The sequence below is a fragment of the Arvicola amphibius genome, chromosome 6 (assembly GCF_903992535.2).
Source record: "Arvicola amphibius chromosome 6, mArvAmp1.2, whole genome shotgun sequence".
In the NCBI taxonomy this organism is placed as follows: Eukaryota; Metazoa; Chordata; class Mammalia; order Rodentia; family Cricetidae; genus Arvicola; species Arvicola amphibius.
Genome location: NC_052052.2, coordinates 25,784,222 through 25,803,404, shown reverse-complemented (window position 1 = coordinate 25,803,404; position 19,183 = coordinate 25,784,222). Strand labels below are relative to the sequence as shown.

The window sequence follows — 19,183 nt, the reverse complement described above, 5'->3', positions numbered from 1 at the left end:
AAAAATAACTCTGCTGAGTTACTGAAAGATTGTAATTCGAGCTGAAAGGCAACAATTCTCTGATACAACGTCATAGAATAATACCTGCGACACTCTGAGCACTCAATCCAGTTTGTGCTGAGCCAGGTATGGCGGCCTACAGCCATAACCCCAGTCCTCGGGGCTGTTTGGAGTCTTATGTTCACTTCCTACATGGGTCTCATTCAGTATCACAGCTTTACCAATAATCCCAACAATGCTCACAACTCTCAAATGCCTATCTCCAATACACATCTCTCCTGAATCCAATTTCACATATTCTATACATCTAATAAACATCATAACCATAAATTTAGCATGTCTAGCAAATTCTGGGGCCGAAGAGGTAACTAAGCAGTGAAGAGTAGTTAAGGTTTGGTTCCCAGTACACATGTCAGGAAGCTCATAACTGCCTGTACCTCTAGCATCATAGGAATCTGACACCTTTTTCTGGTCTTCATGGATAAACACACACACACATACACACATTTCAAACACATGTTCTCACTTAGAAGGTTAAGGCTGAAGATCTGAATTCAAGGACACTGTAAATCAATGCTAGTCTGGACTATATATTAAGACCCCATCTCAAAAGAACAAACAAATACTGAGTATGGGATACATGCCTGCAATTACAGTACTTGGGAGGTAGAGACAAAAGTATCAGGAATTCAAAGCCAGCCTGGGCTATAAGAGACCCTATCTCAAAATAAATAAATAATCAAACAAACAAGTCAATACAGAATATAATGTTTGTTGAACGGATTAAAAGTAGCTATTATTAGCAGGTCTATTATGATTGATCTCAGTTATACCCCACCTTACACAACACTGAACCAAAATTATTGGAGTATAAAAAAGAAAGAATAAACCACAACCAAAACACCCCCTAAGGATCACCAAATAGCTTACTTGGCAGGAGAAGCACTGCTAGCAAAGCAAGAATCTTAGTATAGGAGGCAGAGAGATGACCACATGGAAGCAGGAGACAGGGAAGTGAGTGTATGTGCGCTTTTGATACAGGATGACTTCATGTTGATAACGTGACAACAAAACACATGTCACCTCATCAGAACCCCACTTGGATAATGCTAGAAGTAAGCAAGGCTTCTCCTGGAGCTTCTTCTTCTCCTTCTCCTTCTCCTCCTCCTTCTTCTTCTTTTTTAATGAATACTCTAAGACAATTCTTACATCATTACACTATCATGTAAGAAGTGATAAAATCTGAATCTCCAGATAGTTCTACTTCCCATATAGTACTAACTAATGTCTTCTTCTCTAGTTATAAACTTCTGTGACCTTGGATTGATGATGACCAATGACATATTCACTTTATCAAACAACATGTATTTATTGATAGAGCAATAATATATCCAGCTGAGTTGCCACAAAACCCAAAGAGGATCCCACATACACTTATTACTAGGGTAAAATAATGCCCACTTGCTGAGAGACTGATAAACTTTGTGAATTATATGTACTTAGATATACAGACATCTACTCTTTCTAATCCTTACCTGTTGACTCTACGGGGCCGTTTTTCTGGTTTAATATCCACATCATAGTGATACACATCTATTTTAGGGATCTGAACCTGAAAATGATTGGCTAACAGTCGAATTGGCTTCCCAACAGTTCCAAGGCCAGGACGCCGAGGTGGCTGGAAAAGGCTGGCTGGAGGTCCTAAAGAGAGTGAAAGACATATATTGCATTATTTGGCAATGAAGAGAATATTCCCTTCATCATAATGACAGTTACAATTATTGAGATCTTATTAATTGCTGAACATGTTCTGATATAAAAATCTGAGATCTCTGGGGATGGGAAGATGGGTCAGAGGTTAAGAGCACTGGTTGCTTTTCCAGAGGACTTGGGTTCAATTCCCAGCACACACATGGCAGCTCACAACAGTTGGTAACCCTAGTTCTAGAGAATTCGATGTCTTCTTCAGGCCTTCATGGGCACCAGGCACACTTGTGGTACAAACCTGCTGGCAAAATACTCACACACATTTTTTTTTAAATCAAGGTGTTAAATATACTAAACTTATCTAGATTTCTAGGTACTTAGAAATAGGCATGTTGGCCAGGCAGTGGTGGCTCACACCTCTAATCCCAGCACTCAGGAGGCAGAGGGGGCCCTCAGGCAGATCTCTGTGAGCTCGAGGCCAACCTGGTCTACAGAGCAAGTTCTAGGACAGGCTCCAAAAGCTACAGAGAAACCCTGTATCAGAAAGAAGGAAGGAAGGAAGGAAGGAAGGAAGGAAGGAAGGAAGGAAGGAAGGAAGGAAGGAAGGAAAGAACGAACGAACCATGTTATTATTTTTAACATAAGGGACATCAAAGTTAGACAGTTATAATTAATTGATCTCATACAGAGGTTTACAAAATTATATACATTTAAACATAACATGTAGCCAGGCATGGTCACATGGTGATACACACCTGTAATCCTAGCACCCAAGATGCTAAGGGAGGAAAATTAAGAGCTTAAAGGCAGAACCCTGTCTCAAAAAAATTAACAATAGTACTGGTGAGATGGCTCAGTAAATAAAAACTCTGCTGCCAAGCCTGACAACCTCATTTTGATGCCCAGGACCCATGTAGTCAAAAGAAGGAACTGACTTTACTGTCAAGATGTATTACACACACACACACACACACACACACACACACACACACACACACACACTGAATGCATTAAAATAATTAGGGGACTAGAGAGATAGTTTAGCTGTTTAGAGCACTGACTGCTCTTTTACAGGACTTGAATTTGATTCCTAAAATTCACATGGCAGTGCACAACCATCTGTAACTCTAGTTCAAGGTGGTCTGATGCCCTCTCCTGGCCTCTGTGGGCACCAGGCATGCACATGAAGCACAGACATACATAGAGGCAAGACACTTATACAAATGAATTGATAAAATTAAAAAAATAGTATTAATAAAAAATAAAGCCAGGAGCTGGGTGAGATGGGTGAGAACCTTTAATTCTGACACTTAGAAGAGAGAAGCAGAAGGACTTCTGTGAGTTCAAGGACAGCCAGAACTACACAGTGAGACTCTGTCTCAAGAAGTAAATAAAGGAAACAAAAACAGACATAATGAAACCATTATGTAGCTCGGTGGTAGAGCACTTACCTAATCCTGGGTTTAAACAAAACAAAGTAAAAAAAGATAGAGATGTAACGCAGTGATAGTACTGGTTAGTTTGTACAAAGTTCAGCTTCAATCACTACTACCACATAAATAAATAAATAAAAAGAAATAATCTCTAAACTCTAGGGCCATCAAGAGCCCTTGTATTTGCAGAACAGTCATTAACTCCCTACAAACAGCCCTGCATGGTTATATGCCATACAAACAGCAGATTAAACAGCAGTTTATCAAGTCACTTTTTTTAAAGTATCAAACCAAAACAATACCAACTATGATATAATTTCTAATCTATAATCTGCTATTCTTAGAACTGTGACAATTTAGCCAGGGGTGGGATACACACCTGTAATTCTAACACTCAAAAGACTGTCATCAAGGCTAGCCTGAGCTACAGAGTGAGTACCAGTCATGCCTGGGCTCCAGAGTGGCCTCTCCAAAAAAAAAAATTAAAACCAAACCAAGCCAAGGACTGAAGAGATGACTCAGCAGCTAACAACACTGGCTGCTCTTCCAGAGGACCCAGGTTCAATTACCAACACCTACATGGAAGCTCACTTTGTCTGTAACTCCAGTTCCAAGGGATCTGACACCTTCACACAGACATACATACAGGCAAAACACCAATGCACATAAAATAAGAATAAATAAATCATTAAAAATGTCTACAAGAGCTAGTTCCAGGATAGCTAGGGCTATTACACTGAGAACCTGTCTCAAAAACACAAAATAAAAACAAAATGTTAAAACAAACAAACAAGAACTTGATTGAAAACCAGATGGTAGTGGCAGACACCTTTAATCCCAGAATTCAGGAGACAGGCAGGAGGATCTCTGAGTTCAAGGTCAGCCTGGTCTATAGAGCAAGTGTGTGAACATCTAGGGCTACACCTGTCTTAAAAAACCAAAGAACCCAATTCATTTACTATGTATGTACCTAATCTACATTATGTACTCAGTATTAGGGCCCCAGCCCTCAAAATCATTGGTCTAAAACAGTGGTTCTTGACCTGAACATTAGGCAGATATCTAAAGACATTGTAGTGTGCACAGCCAGGAGTGCTACCATCACCCACGAGCAGGACTCATCCAGGACAAAATACCAATAGTACCCAGTCAGAAGCTCTCCAATCACAACTCACAAGATTACATGCCTATATGGGCTGGCTTTCTGAAGCCCATTTCATATGGTGGGCTGCATTGTTCAGCCTTGATGTGGGGCAGGAAGGCTTGGTCCTGCCTCAACTGAATGTGCCAGGCTTTGCTGATTCCCCACGGGGAGGCCTTACCCTTTCTGAGGTATGGATGGGTGGGAAGAGGAGGGAAAAGGGGGAAGAGGGGAGGGAGGGGAAACTGTGGTTGGTATGTAAAAGGAATTAATTTTTTTTAAAAGAAACTACATGCCTGTGTTCTCAGTATTCAGGAGGAAAAAGCAGGAGCGTTGCAAATTGGAGGCCTGTATATGCCACACAGAAGAGCTCATTTAAAAAAATTTAATATATACATATAAATATTTATATATCAATATATATACATGCACACACCCGTGTGTGTGTGCACATGTGCATGTGTTACATGTTACATACCCATGTGTGCATGCATGAAGGCCAGAGGTCAACATCAGGTATTCTCATCTATCAATCTCCACCTTACTCTTTAAAGATATATTTATTTTATTTTTTATGTGTATAAATATTTTGCCTGTGTATATGTATGATTTACCACATGACTGCCTGGTGCCTATGGACATCAGAGATGGGCATCAGACCCCCTGGAACTGGAGTTACAGATGGTTGTGAGCAACCATATGAGTGCTGAAAAACCAAACTGGGTCCTCTACAATAGCAACAAGTTTTCTTAACCAGAGAACCATCTCTCCAGCTCTCTACACCTTACTTTCTGAGACAAGACTGCTCACTGAACCTAAAGCTCATTGGTTCACCTTGACTGGACAGCCAACAGGAGTTCCAAAGTTCTGCCCCTTCAACTTCTGCCAAGTGCTTTTTACCTGGGTTCTGGGAATCCAAACTCAGGTCCTTGTGCTTGTACCGCCCACTAAGCCATCTCCCCAGCCCTACAGAATATACTGCCATATTTAATTCTCTTAAAAGTTATGACATGAATAAACAAAATAACTCATCACTTACTCAACTCATTTTACCACCTTTCCCCTTCCTCTCTGCCTGTCTTCCTTCTCCCTTTTGACTCCTATTCCACATTTCAAAACAGAACATCTATCTATTAACCTTCATTGGGAAAGGATTTTGTAGACACAAGCTGCAGATACTTATCTAACAAATCTCCCTCTAACGAGAATATCAAGTAGACATTGGCCTAAAAAATAAGTATCTTTTCCATTATGAATAGGCACTGAGCAAAGTAGGTTGTGGTTACAATGGAAAGTTACAAGTTCTCTTACTGAAGTAACATTTCACTGAAAACAGACACAATTCACTAAAAAGGAAAAGCTTTGAAATATTTGCCTGCTCTGTTCCAACATCACTTAAGGACACCACAGTAAATATCTTCATGAAATTTGTATTGATAAATTACTATACACTAATATAATAGATACTGAACATTTCTCCACATTATTCAATTTTTGTTCATTTTCTTCCTAAATTTTAAATGTAACTCAGATGCAACTTCCTGAGAAAGATCCATCCCCTGTATACACAAGACCCTGTGCAGTAGGTAGGACTTAGCTCAAGTATAAGAAATCACTTGTGGACCAGCAAGACGGAACAGCAGGTAAAGGCACCTGAACTTGAGTTTGATCCCTATAACCACATGGTGAAAAGAGTCACAGATTGATTCAGGCATGCATGCGTGTGTGCATGCGCACACACACATGCACAATTTTAAAAAGGAGTAAGTCAGGCTGGAGAGAGGCTTAGCGGTTAAGAGCACTGCCTGTTCTTCCAAAGGTCCTGAGTTCAATTCCAGCAACCACATGGTGGCTCACAACCATCTGTAATGAGGTCTAGTGCCCTCTTCTGGCTTGCGGGCATACATGTAGACACAAATAAATAAATATTTTAAAAAAAGGAGTAAGTCGTCAAATTATTTCATCTTCTATAGTAGACTCATAAATTCTCGTAAGAACTAGAGTTCCATTTTATGGTTCCCGCGATACCTAACTCTTCACTGAGCAAGTTGTATAGATTCGATAAATATGGAAGAAAATCTTTAATTCCAGCTAAAAACAAAACAGAAACTTCAGCCCTAATATGCAAAATGTGGCAATTGTTTTTCAAAAAAGAAAAAGCACATAGCATATATAAAAACACATGAAAAATACTATTGTGATGCACAAAGATTTATTTTGAGTGTGATAAGGCAATTACCACTCAACCCAATTAAATCATATAGATAAGTCAGCCTTGCAAAAGACACACTTAAGCAATCATCATAACATACACTTAGAAGCAATCTGTTTTTATAAGAGGAATTTGGTAGCTGAAACTTTGATCAAATGAGTGGCTTATGAATCTGGATCAAGGCCTCCCATTTCTTCCCCAGATTTCACAGACTTTTTTATTATCTATACTAAGGGTTAGGCAGAGGTTCTGAAATAACAGCGATTCAACAGAAGGTTGGGAGTATGGCTCATTGGTACAGGATGCCCCTACAGGAAGTACAAGATGATCCCCTGGCCTGATCCTTAGAATCAAAAAAATTAGAGTAAAATGTTTTATGTCTCCTTTTCTTTTTGGGGGGGGGGGGTATTTTATTTTATATGTGTGAGTGTGTTTCCAGCACAGGGCATCAGGTCCCCTTGGAACTAGAGTTAGAGACGACTGCTAGCTCCCATGTGGGTGCGGGGATTGAACGCAGGTCCTCTAAAGGAATGCTCTTCACCACTGAGCCATCTCTTTCCAGCCCCATGTCGCTGGTTTTGGGTTGTTTTGTGTTTTGTTTTGTTGGGGTTTCTTTTTTTTTTTCTTTATTTGTTTTGTTTTGTTTTGTTTTTTTGACAAGAGAAAGGTTATGTGAGCTACTCTAAAAATTTAATTCCAAAACCCAATTTCTTTGAGTTAGGAAAACTAGTAAAACAATAAAGCCTAGTGCCTAAGCCTCAGGAACTAAAATACCTGGGTTCAGGTTTGGTTCTGATCTTACCACTTCCTAACTGTATGGCGCTGGGCCTACCTCTTAACTTTATATCTCAGCTTCCTCTTCTATAAAACAGGGGTATGTGATAATATGTACATCTATCTCGCAATACTGTAGTGAGGATTCCTGGAGATGATGTCTATAAAAAGGCTCAACATAGCGCTTTGTAACAGCTACGCATCCAGTAAGTGTTAACTATTATAATGACAGCTGCATAAAGGTTATAGTTAATGCCCACAGATATTCTGGTTTTATATTGGTAGCAACCCTACAACTTTTTGACAGTCAAAACAATTACATTTTCTGAAAAAAAACATTCATGATTTAACTCAGAATGAGTTAGATCATCCTTAAAGAAAGAGGGTGTTAGAGTAGGGAAGAAACGCCCCACACTCTGCTCCTCACTTCCCCATGGAACTCTGAGTCTTGATGTGGTCATTTACACTCTTTGATCCTCATCTTTTCTTCTATAAAATGAGGACACATACTTGCCTTGTCTACTTCCCAAAGGACCAAATGAACTAATAGGCTTTGTTTGGTTGGTTGGGTGGGTTGGATTATAAGGTTTTGATAGGGTCTTACTCAGTAGCCTGGGCTTTGGGCTCATAATAATCCCTCTGCTTCAGCCTTCCAAGTGCTAGGATTACAGTTAAAAGTCATCTGGTCTGGCTCAAATGAACTCATAATTATTAATTATTAAAGTATTTTCTTTTTTAAAATTATTTTTAGGTGTGTGGATGCTTTTCCTGCACGTATGTCTGCTGTGGGATAATGTTTTGTATACTATAAAGATCTGTCATTCATATAGGTTTAATAAAACATTGATTGGCCAGCAGCCAGGCAAGAAATGGGGTGACCAGATGAGAATTCTGGGAGAGAAAAGGCAGAGACACAGTTACAAGCCAGACACAGAGGAAGCAAGATGAGAATGCCTTACTGAGAAAAGGTATTAAGTCACTTGGCTAAACATAGATAAGAATTATGGGTTAACTTAAATTGTAATAGCTAACTAATATTAAGCCTGAGCTAATAGGCCAAACAGTTTATAATTAATATAGGCCTCTGTGTGTTTATTTGGGACTGAACAGCCACAGGAGTGGCTGGGACAGAAACTTCCATCAACATATACCTGTGTACCATATACGTGCATTGCCCATGGAGGCTAGAAGGCGACCTCGGGTCTCCTAGAACTGGAGTTTCAGTTTCAAGCCACTATATGGGTGCTGGGAACCGAACCCAGGTCCTCTGGAAGAGCAGCCAGTACTCTTAACCACTCAGTCATTTCCCCAGCCCATATAAAAGTATTTACAAATTATAAAGCACTACAAAGGGCTGCAAGACAGCAGCTCAGTGATAGGGCAGTGTCTATCATTCATGGGGCCTGGGCTCCATCCCAAGCACTACGAAAAACACATACAAAGAAAGCAAACAACTTTAAAAAAACAAAAAAGAACCATGCAAAAGTTAAGGTTATAATCGCTATAACCAAAATGAATGATAAAAGTTATCTACTTTCCTAAGTTACTGACAGAAGATGAACCCAGGTAGTGACAGAGGGGTAAGCAGGACTAAGAGGCCACCAGCGATTGTTCAGGTGCAGAAGATCCAACACAGTTGGGCGATGGATGGCGCCTTTAATGCCAACACTCAGGAGGCAGAGGCGGGGGATCTCTGTGAGTTCAGGAACAGCTGGTCTACAGAGTGCGTCCAGGACAGCCAGAGCTGTCACACAGAGAAACCCTATCTTGAAACCCCACCCCTCAAAAGATTCAACACACTAGACCTAGACATGCTCTAATGGAAGTAAAAGTGCTTCTCACCTTCTACAACAGCCTGGAAGCAACATCCCATCCACTCCCTTTGTTCTGATTCCATGTTCAACAGGCAATTGTTATTTCTTGTTACTAACTAGGTTTCCAAGGTAGTCAGATACCAAAACAAGAGTCTGCTATTCATCAGACAGGAACATATTACTCAGCAGAGAAGATCTATGTAAAATTTTCACTTAATCATCGGTGTCTTTTAAATAAGATTAATGAATACTCGTTCTCTACAGATTGAGCAGTTCTAAGAAAATTGCTAGTCCTCAGACCGGCAAAAACTAAAACCAGAGGGTGGGTAGCTGGTGTCCTGGGCAGTTCCTTACTTCACCATGTTGATTCTTTTCATGACACAGAGCTTGTACACATAGTTACATAGTCTCTGTATCAGTAAATAACTGCAACAGTTGCTTCAATTCTAAGTTACTCATGGGAGGGAAGAGAAGAAACATTTGTTGGGCATCTGTATTAGTCCTGACACAAGTCTCATTTCATTCTCACGTTGGTCTTACAGAACATCTTAGCCTTGTTTTAAAGAAGAGGAAATTGAAGTGCAATGGAATTAAGTTGTGGGAAAATGGAGGCAGGGGCTGGGGGCAATACAAGTATGAAATTACTATATTAGGTTTGAGTGGAACTTTGGTAGTCCTATGATGGAGGAGTGTCTATGTGTTACTTTCATTGATTAATAAAAAAAACTGCCTTGGCCCTTTAAGAGGACAAAAAATTAGGTAGGTGGAGTAGACAGAACAGAATTGTGGGAGAAAGGAAACAGAGTTGGTGAGACCCTTCAGGCAGTCGCCATATGCAGTCGCCATGCTTCTCCTCTCTGAGATGGATACAGGTTAAGATCTCTCCTGGTAAGCTACCACCTCGTGGTGCTACACGGATTATTAAATATGGGTTAAAGCAAGATGTGAGAATTAGATAATAAGAAGCTGAAACTAATGGGCCAGGCAGTGCTTAAAAAAGTACAGTTTCCATGTAATTATTTTGGGTAAAGCTAGCCGGGTGGCGGGACGCAGCCCCACCGCTCCATCTACAGTCCTAAAGTCATAAGCCTGCTTTTATCAAGGGAACACATCTGCAGTAGCTTAGCATACTACGTTGAGGTTTATCACATATATAACTATAACTAACCAATGCGGCATTTTCTTTTGGACAGAGTCTATGTAGGCCAAGCTGCCTTCCAGCTCTTGCTATTCTTTTCCTCCGTCTCGCAAATGCTGAGATGGTAAGTATGCAACAATACAGCAGGCTCCGATCTGTTTATAGACAGGGTCTCAAGTAGCCCAGGCTGACCTCAAACTCACTCAAACAAACCGGGGCTGTCCTTGAACTCCGGATCTTCCTCCTCCACCTCCCAACCGTTAGGATTATAAGTATATGCCACCGAGCCCAGCTAAGCCAATTTATTTTTAAAAGGTCTATGAAATTTGAATATGCCGGCCTTGAATTCCGTTTCAACTTCAAGCAGCAAATGAAGATAGGGTTTAATTACTCAGTTACGTAAACATGTTCCAAGTAAACAAACCTGCAGTTTCCAAATTCAAAAAAATAAATCTAGTTTTCTATGTACTTAAAAAGCATACAACTAAGTCCACTATATAGACAAGGGTTGAATATGAAAATTAATTCCTCACTGCCCCTAAACCTTGTCCTACTTAGCCAAGTCATTAGCAACCTGTTGGGGCTTGAGACAGGAGCACCAGGCTGCAATCGCAGAGCATTCCCGAGAGTCTGGAAAGCTTCCTAGGGCTGGGGCAGAAAGAGCGATAACCAGGGGACACTCATACCCTCAAGGAATCACAGCTTCAAAAACACTTTCTCGCTGGATCCTCACAACCACTCGTAAGCCAGTTCAATGGTGCTGAGAGTCCTGGCTGGCAATTCCCCTGTCATTCAGGGTCTAGTCCACGGCTCTCTGGGACTGACAAACTGACAGACACCAAACTTCAGAGAATGGACATTTTCCGCTTTGGCTGTCAGGGAGGGGGTGAAGGGGTCTCTCTTCCTCATCAGAGAAAAAAAAAAGGGATTCGGCCCCACGCCAAGAACACCCTAGGTGGAAGGTAGGAGGCCTCCCAGGTTTGGGCCAGGCCTCCGCCTGCACCGGACACACGGTCCCTTTTGAGGCCCCAGCTGGCCTCACGGCGACCGCGGACAGCTCTGAGGTCGGGTCCGGTCCGCCCTCCCTCGGCGGACTCGGGGCATCTCCTGAGCTCCCTCCCTCAGACCTCCTCTAGAGGGGTCTAGAAGAGACCCAGCGTCTTCAGCTGGGGCGCGGTCCCCGCCCCCGGGGACGAGGGCATGGGGTCCCTTCCTTCCCGGGGCCTGGCAACCCGCATCCGGGTCCCCGCGAGCGGCGGCGGGGCAGCGACAGTCCCTTCCGCCGCTCTGTCCGCCCCTCCCGAGCCCCGGGTCCCGGCCCCGGCCTGAGCGCGCTCCTCACCGGGTCCCAGCGCCTCCATGGCGGCGACGGGGGCCGCCTCGCTCCGGTCCCCGGCGCCTCCCGCTCCGGGCCCCGCCGCCGCCGCCGCCGTGTAACGCTTGCTCTCCGGAATATTGGCGCTGAGGCGGCGCCGCGAAGACGCGGGCGCTGGGCAGGGGGCGGCGGCGGCGCCCGGCCGGGGTGCCGGGACCCGGCTCTCTCAAGGCTCTTCCGGCCTCAGCGACAACAAAAACAATCCCCGCCACCGCCGCCAGCTGGAGCGGGAGCGGGAGGCGGCGCGCGCCCGCCGGGCGGGGATGGGGGGGCGCCGGGCGCGCGCACCCGGGGTCCCGGCCGGCGAAGGGGGCGTGCGCGGCCCCGCAGTGCGTGGGGTCCAGCGAGCCGGCCTGGGGCAGGGGGCGGGGTGCGGCTGGGACGGACGCGCGCCCGCCTGCCCGCTCGCCCGCTCGCCCGCTCGCCCGCTCGCCCGCTCGCCCGCTCGCCCGCTCGCCCGCTCGCCCGGCGGCCGCTCCTCCTCTCAAAGCCGCTGGAGTCTAGTCCTTGCTGTCCCACAGGCAACAGTCCTCCTCTGCGTCCTGAGACTCGCCTCCTCGGGCACCTCTCTCCCCGCCACAGATGGCCTCTTCCTCTCACCCCTGGATACCTCAGGCACAGCCGCCCTTCATTCATTCCTTCACCCAACACGGCACACACCGTCAGTCACCTTCCTTCCTTGTGCAGGGAAAGGGGTGAGGTTCTGGGTCCCAAGTGGTCATCATGTCACCAAGCCTTCGCAGCGGCCCACACCAAGGCAGCACGTATCCAAGGCAGCAGGTCCAATATCCTTAAGGGTTCCAGTCAGGGCTTCCAGTTAACACCGGACCTTGGGGAGTCTAGTCAACTGAATGGGGCAGCGCGGCCCACTAGTTTGAAAGGCACAACACCCTGGTTCTAGTTTGCTAGGGCCGCCATTGAGTACCACAGACTGTGTAGCTTAGTATAATGGAAATGCATTTTCTCTCGGCTTTGGAGACTGAAATCCTAATCAGATCAAGGCATGAATACTCGAGGCTTCTTCTGAGATTTTTCTCCTTTGGTTGTAGATGTTTGTCTTCCTGTGTGATCACACGACCTTCCCTTGGTAGCTCCTATTTTTAGATTTATTTTTGTTTTATGTGTATAAGTGTTTCGCCTGCATATATGTATTTGTGCCTTCGGAGGCCAGAAGACCGCATCGGATCCCATGGAACCGGAGGCAGAGATAGTGTGAGCTCCGTAGGAGCCAGGAATCGAACCTGGGTCCTCTGCGAGAGCAACAAGTGCCCTTAACCGCTAAACTACAGCCCCTAACTGCTTCTTATGAGGAAGAATGCTCGGTGGGTAAAGGTGCTTTACTTTATACCCTGACAACCTGAGTTCGATCCCCAGGGCCAATGGGGTGGAAGGAGATAACTGAGTTTTGCAATTTCCATTAACAGAGGTTTTTGTTTTGTTTTGTTTTGTTGTTGTTGTTAAACTAGTGTTTGTATTTAGCCCATTGTCTTCTTCTGGCACTTTCTGATGGTGTTTACCAAAGCTCTACACTCCCCTGATACCGCCAGTTTTGTGTAGCAGGGAAGGGCAAGGGAAAAAGGACAACAAAAAGTCAGGTACATCCCATCATTTTAAAGCTAACTCAGCTCACATCAATTTCTGGTCATGAGTGGCGGGGGCGGGGGACGGGCGTTATCTAAAAGCTGTCCCTCAGTTTGCAGAGGGCCGCCTCAGCCTTGCAGACGGAGCTGTGGGTTGTAAAGCAAAGTAACTCACTGATAATAGTTGATCCTTAGGCTGCTGAGAAAGCTGCTGACAGCCTGCTCTCATTCGCCTAAGCTTACAACTTCATATTTCTTTATTTTTACTTTCCTATTTCTGGAATCTACATTTCTATCTTCGTATTCGTGGACCCTTCCCTGACTAGCACTTGTTCTCTCCATCTGAAAAGAGTGTTCTCTTTAGCTTAGAAACCAGAGCGTGAAATGTGCGGTTCCGGTCAGGACTGCAGTGTTGCATCCCCTCAGATAGCTCAGCCTTGTTTTCATTGGCGACTCCATGATCTCCATTCCATTCTTAAACTCACTCCCTCTGAGGCACGCTTTACCCTCTTCCGAGTAACCCTTCCTAATGCAGTTCTGTAGTCATAAATACCCTGTGTCTCAGTTCAGGAAGCCGACCCTCTGCTTCCTGTTGTGGTTGAGAAGCTGTGCCTCAATACCACTTCCCCTTCAGATCTCTCTGACAGTGGCTGCTCACCCCCCCCCCTTGCCATACCTCACACAATTCCAGGAAGGAGGTGGGTAGAGAATTTTCCTCTGTTGCCAATACCTGAATTATTATTTTTTTGCTATTGAGTCCTCTTGTCCCCTGCTCATCACTCTAGGGCCTCTTCAGTGATGCAATCAACTCATCTATTGCTTGTATCCCAATCCAGGCCTGGAGATCTTGTCTTTTTCTACTTCCCATGTAAATTAGATCCATGATGTGGGGTTGGTGAAGATCTTTTCCCATTCTGTAGGCTGTCTTTTTGTCTTGTTGACCATGTCTTTTGCTTTACAGAAACTTCTCAGTTTCAGGAGGTCCCATTTATTAATTGTTGCTCTCAGTGTCTGTGCTACTGGGGTTGTATTTAGGAAGTGGTTTCCTGTGCCAATGCGTTCAAGTGTACTTCCCACTTTCTCTTCTATAAGGTTCAGTGTGGTTGGTTTTATGTTGAGGTCTTTAATCCATTTGGACTTGAGTTTTGTGCATGGTGATAGATATGGATCTATTTTCATTCTTCTACATGTTGATATCCAGTTATGCCAGCACCACTTGTTAAATATGCTTTCTTTTTTCCATTTTATATTTTTTGCTTCTTTGTCAAAAATCGGGTTTTTGTAGGTGTATGGATTGATATCTGGGTCTTCAATTCAGTTCCATTGGTCTTCCTGTCTGTTTTTATGCCAATACCAGGCTGTTTTCAATACTGTAGCTCTGTAGTAGAGCTTGAAGTCAGGGATTGTGATGCCTCCAGAAGTTCCTTTATTGTACAGGATTGTTTTGGCTACCCTGGGTTTTTGATTTTCCATATGGAGTTGAGTATTGTTCTTTTGAGGTCTGTGAAGAATTTTCCTGGGATCTTGATGGGCATTGCATTGAATCTGTAATTGCTTTTGATAAAATTGCCATTTTTACTGTGTTAATTCTGCCTACCCAAAAGCATGGGAGATCTTTCCATTTTCCAGTGTCTTCTTCAAAGATTTAAAGCTCTTGTCATACAAGTCTTCCACTTGTTTGGTTAGAGTTACTCCAAGATATTTTATGTTATTTTGTTATTGTGAAGGGTGATGTTTCTCTGATTTCTTTCTCAGCCCATTTATCATCTGTGTAAAGGAGGGCTACTGATTTTTTCGAGTTAATCTTGTATCCTGCTACATTACTGAAGGTGTTTATGAGCTGTAGAAGTTCCTTGGTAGAATTTTTGGGGTCACTTATGTAAACTCTCATATCATCAGCAAATAGTGAGAGTTTGACTTCTTCTTTTCCGACTTGTATCCCCTTGATCTCCTTTTGTTGTCTTATTGCTCTAGCTAGAACTTCAAGAACTGTATTGAATAGATATGGAGAGAGTGGACAAACTTATCTTGTTCCTGATTTCAAAGTGGGATCACTTTGAGTTCCTCTCCATTTAGTTTGATGTTGGCTGTTGGCTTGCTGTATATTGTCTTTATTATGTTTAGGTATGCTCCTTGTGTTCCTGCTCTCTGCAAGACCTTTATCATGAACAGATGTTATATTTTGTCAAAGGCTTTTTCAGCATCTAATGAGATAATTCTGTGGGTTTTTTTTTCAGTTAGTTTATATGGTGGATTACATTGACAGATTTTCATATGTTGAACCATCATCCCTGCACCTCTGGGATGAAGCCTACTTGGTCATAGTGGATGCTTTTTCTGATGTGTTCTTGGATTTGGTTTGCCAGTATTTTATTGAGTATTTTTGCACCAATGTCCATGAGTGAGATTGGTCTGTAACTCTCTTTCTTAGTAATGTCTTTGTGTAGAATGGGTATCAGGGTAATTGTAACCTCATAAAAAGAGTTTGGCAATGTTCCTTCTGTTTCTCTTGTGTGGAACAATTTAAAGAGTATTGGTATTAGTTCTTTTTTAAAATCTTGTAGAATTCTATGCTGAAACCATCTGGCCCTGGTTGTTGGTTTTTTGTTTTGTTTTTGTTTTTTGTTTGTTTTTGGTTGGGAGACTTTTGATGACTGTTTATTTATTTTTTTTTTTTTAGCAGTTATAGGTCTATTTAATTTGCTTATCTGGTCTTGACTTAATTTTGTTAAGTATTTGTATCCAGAAAATTGTCCATTTTCTTTTAAGTTTTCCAATTTTGTGGAGTACAGGTTTTTAAAATATGACCTAATGGTGCTCCGGCTCGGGCATGCTCCCTCATAGGTCGCTGATGAGCCCCGTACCACAGAGGTCTCTGGCTAGGGCCTGCTCTCTCAGTGGTGGCTCCCTCGTACTTGCTTCTGTGGAGGTCCCTTTGCCTCGGGGGGTGGAGCTTCTGGAATGAACCAATGAGTAAACAGTGAGTATGTGAATGGTGGAAGCTAGAAATGGTAGAGTGTTGGGGTCAGAATCTAGATGAGACTCTCTGGGCAAAGTGTCAGCTTCTCTGAGTGCAGATTTGTTTTCATCAGATGAGTCTGGGCTCCAGTTCCCATCCTATAACTAATGAACTCTAAGTACCTTGGGCACGTCCCCTCACCTGCTCAAAGAGGAAGCTGAATCCTCTAAGTCCAATATGTGCTGTTGTGTGTCTGGAATCTATTGAGTCTATGCCCAATAATGGCTACCTCTTGTTCCTCGTCCTTCTCCAGCCAAAACGCATAATGCAGTCTCTCTGTTGAGCTGCTGAGATTGTCCCTTGAGAGACAGTGCGTTCATGATCTCAGCTCAGTGTAAGAGAGAACAGAGCCCTCAGGGACTAAACATGTTTACACATTCTGCACCTGAGCCACTCAAAGAGAGGTACTTGGTGTTTGGTCGAAAGCATCACCTCAAGCCAGGCAGTGGTGGCGCACGCCTCTATTATAGAACTCCAGAATGTTCTCATCACCCCCAAAGAAGGCTTAGAGTTACTCACTCTCCAGTCCTCCATACAGCCCCTGAAAACTATAAATCTACCTTTGTCTCTGTGGATTTTCACATTTTCTGGACATTCTGTATAAACAAAATCATACAATGTGTGACTTTTTATATCTGATTTCTTTAGCTCATCATATTTTTTGTTTTGTTTTGTTTTTTGAGACAGAATTTCTTTGTGTAATAGCCCTGGATGTCCTGGGACTAGCTTTGAAAACAAGGCTGGCCTCAAGCTCATAGAGATCCACCTGCTTCTGCCTCCCAAGTGCTAGGATTAAAGGCGTGCACCACTACTGCTGCTGGGCACTTATCATATTTTCAAAATTCATCTGTGTTGTAGTATGTATCAGTATATCACTGGTTTTATAGCAAATATTTTATTGTATGAATATACTACATCTTAAAAACTTGTTTACAGCAGATGGAGAGATGGCTCAGCAATTAAGAGCATTTGTTATTCTTCCAGAGAACCAGAGTTCAGTTCCAGCTTCCATGTGTCAGCTGTCAGCTGGTTCACAATCATCTGTAACTTTAGCTCCAGGGAATAAAACACCCTCTTCTGGCCTCTGCAGGCATCCACTGGCATTTGACATACACTTACACAGACACGGGCACATAGACATAAAAAAATGTGGGGTTTATTTAACCACATTTATTTATCTTGGGGTGGTTTGGGTATACATACATACTATAGCACACATATGCAGGTCAAAGGACAACTTGAGGGAGCTGGTTTTCTCCTTCTACTACATAGGTTCCAGGGATCCCACTTAGGTCATCAGTCACAAGGTGGCCTAGCCCACTGAGCAATCTTGCCAGTCTTATGGCACCACATTTTATTTATCTATTAGTTAGCTAACACTTGAGTTGTACATGTTTTGACTGTAACACCATTGTGAAAATTCATACACAACTTTTTGTGTGACCATAAATTTCTTTTGACTGTACAGCTAGAGATGACATTTTTCCTGGCTTATATGATCACACTATGTTGAATTTGTTGACAAACTGTCTTCCTTGGTGGCCACCACATTCCCACTGGCAGTTTATGAAGGCTCTAATTTCTTCACATTCTTTCATTTCTTTTTTCTTATGCTGTGTGTGTGTGTGTGTGTGTGTGTGTGTGTGCAGGTGTATGTGTGTGTGTGCAGGTGTATGTGTGTGTGTGCAGGTGTATGTGTGTGTGAAGTCAGAATATAACCTCAGGTGTCATGCCTCGAGTACCACTCATCATTATTTTGAGACAGAGTCTTTCACTAGTTTGGAACTTGCCAGGTAAGCTAGATTGGATATCTGGGGAATCCCAGGGATCAACTGTCATTGCTTTTGTCTCTTATTCCCTGCCCTTTGTCTCTCTGAGGCAAATGAATCTCCTTTGTCCTGAGAACTTACTTGGTCTTGAGGTGTCTTGCGCTGATACCAGTCCCTTCAGGGTGCCTGATTGACACACTTGGCCAGCTGATGATTCAGGATGGGGTGATGATTGTAATCATCCCAGTGGTTACAGACATAAAACTGAGTGCAAACTCAAAGGCGAAAGTTTCAGTTGCAAAGACAAAGGTTTGAGGACAGGGTGTCAGCACTGATTTTGAGAAATCTTGCTGCCTGATGACAGAAAAGAGTGGAAGCTTACTGAATCCTGCAGGAGCTTGATGGTGATGGCATTAAGTTCTTTTTATACATGCTTACTTGTGTGTGTGTGTGTTTACGTGCACGTGTACATACAACCACATGTGTGCATTCACGCACAAGTAGCACAATGCATGCGTGCATGGGAGTCAGAGAGCAACTTGTGGACGTTGGCTCCCACCAAGTGTGTTCTGTATCACACTCAGGCCATCAGTCTCGGCAGCAAGCGCTTTTACCCACTCAGCCATCTCATAGGCCTCAAGAGCAGCATTATCTTATTTTACTTTTAAAAACATTTTATGTATATAGATGTTTTTTTGTATGTGTGTGTGTGTGTGTGTGTGTGTGTGTGTGTGTGTGTATCTGTGCAACATGTGCATGCTTGGTGCCCAAGAAGGCCAGAGGAACTGGATCTGCTTCTCTGATCCCCTGGAACTGGAGTTTCAGGTGCTGGGAATCGAACTCAGGTCCTTTGGAGGAGCAGCAGGTGTCCTTGACTGCTGAGCCATCTCACTAGCCTAGAGGATCTGTTGTTTGTTTGTTTGTTTTGTTTTGTCTTTTAAGAAATATCTTCCTCATGGTTTAGTTACGTAGGCAAGGCTGGCTCCAACTCCTTAAATAACTGATGCTGGCCTTAAATGCGATTGTCCTGGCTCTTTGTGAGCTGGGGTTACAAATGTGTATGACCACATCTAGCAGAGGGCGGAGCATTGATTAAAGTCAGCTGGAATATGTGTGCACAGAGGCATGATTTATTTTCTGGTGGCCTTTACGAACACGGCAGTCTCTTTGGGCTTCTTCATTAGAAGACTTCCTGTAGCATGAATTCTGGTTGTCTTAATT

The 19,183-nt window shown here is 43.3% G+C and overlaps 1 protein-coding gene across 3 annotated transcripts in view; it reads right to left on the bottom strand.

Annotated features, from left to right (window-relative positions):
• The window catches only part of Ago4 (argonaute RISC component 4), a 40,649-nt gene extending 28,861 nt beyond the window's left edge, over positions 1-11,788 (bottom strand). Inside the window, exons 1-2 of one of the 3 annotated variants that reach the window (XM_038333647.1) lie at positions 11,562-11,788; positions 1,536-1,701 (exon numbers count right to left, since the gene is read on the bottom strand). In XM_038333647.1, coding sequence (XP_038189575.1) covers positions 1,536-1,701; positions 11,562-11,580 — 185 coding nt within the window. In that variant the 5' untranslated portion in view covers positions 11,581-11,788. Of the gene's footprint in view, positions 1-1,535; positions 1,702-9,109; positions 9,233-10,905; positions 10,987-11,561 lie in introns of those variants that run through there. The other 2 variants (XM_038333648.1, XM_038333645.1) reach the window with 2 other exon arrangements.
• Positions 11,789-19,183: the final 7,395 nt, after the last annotated feature.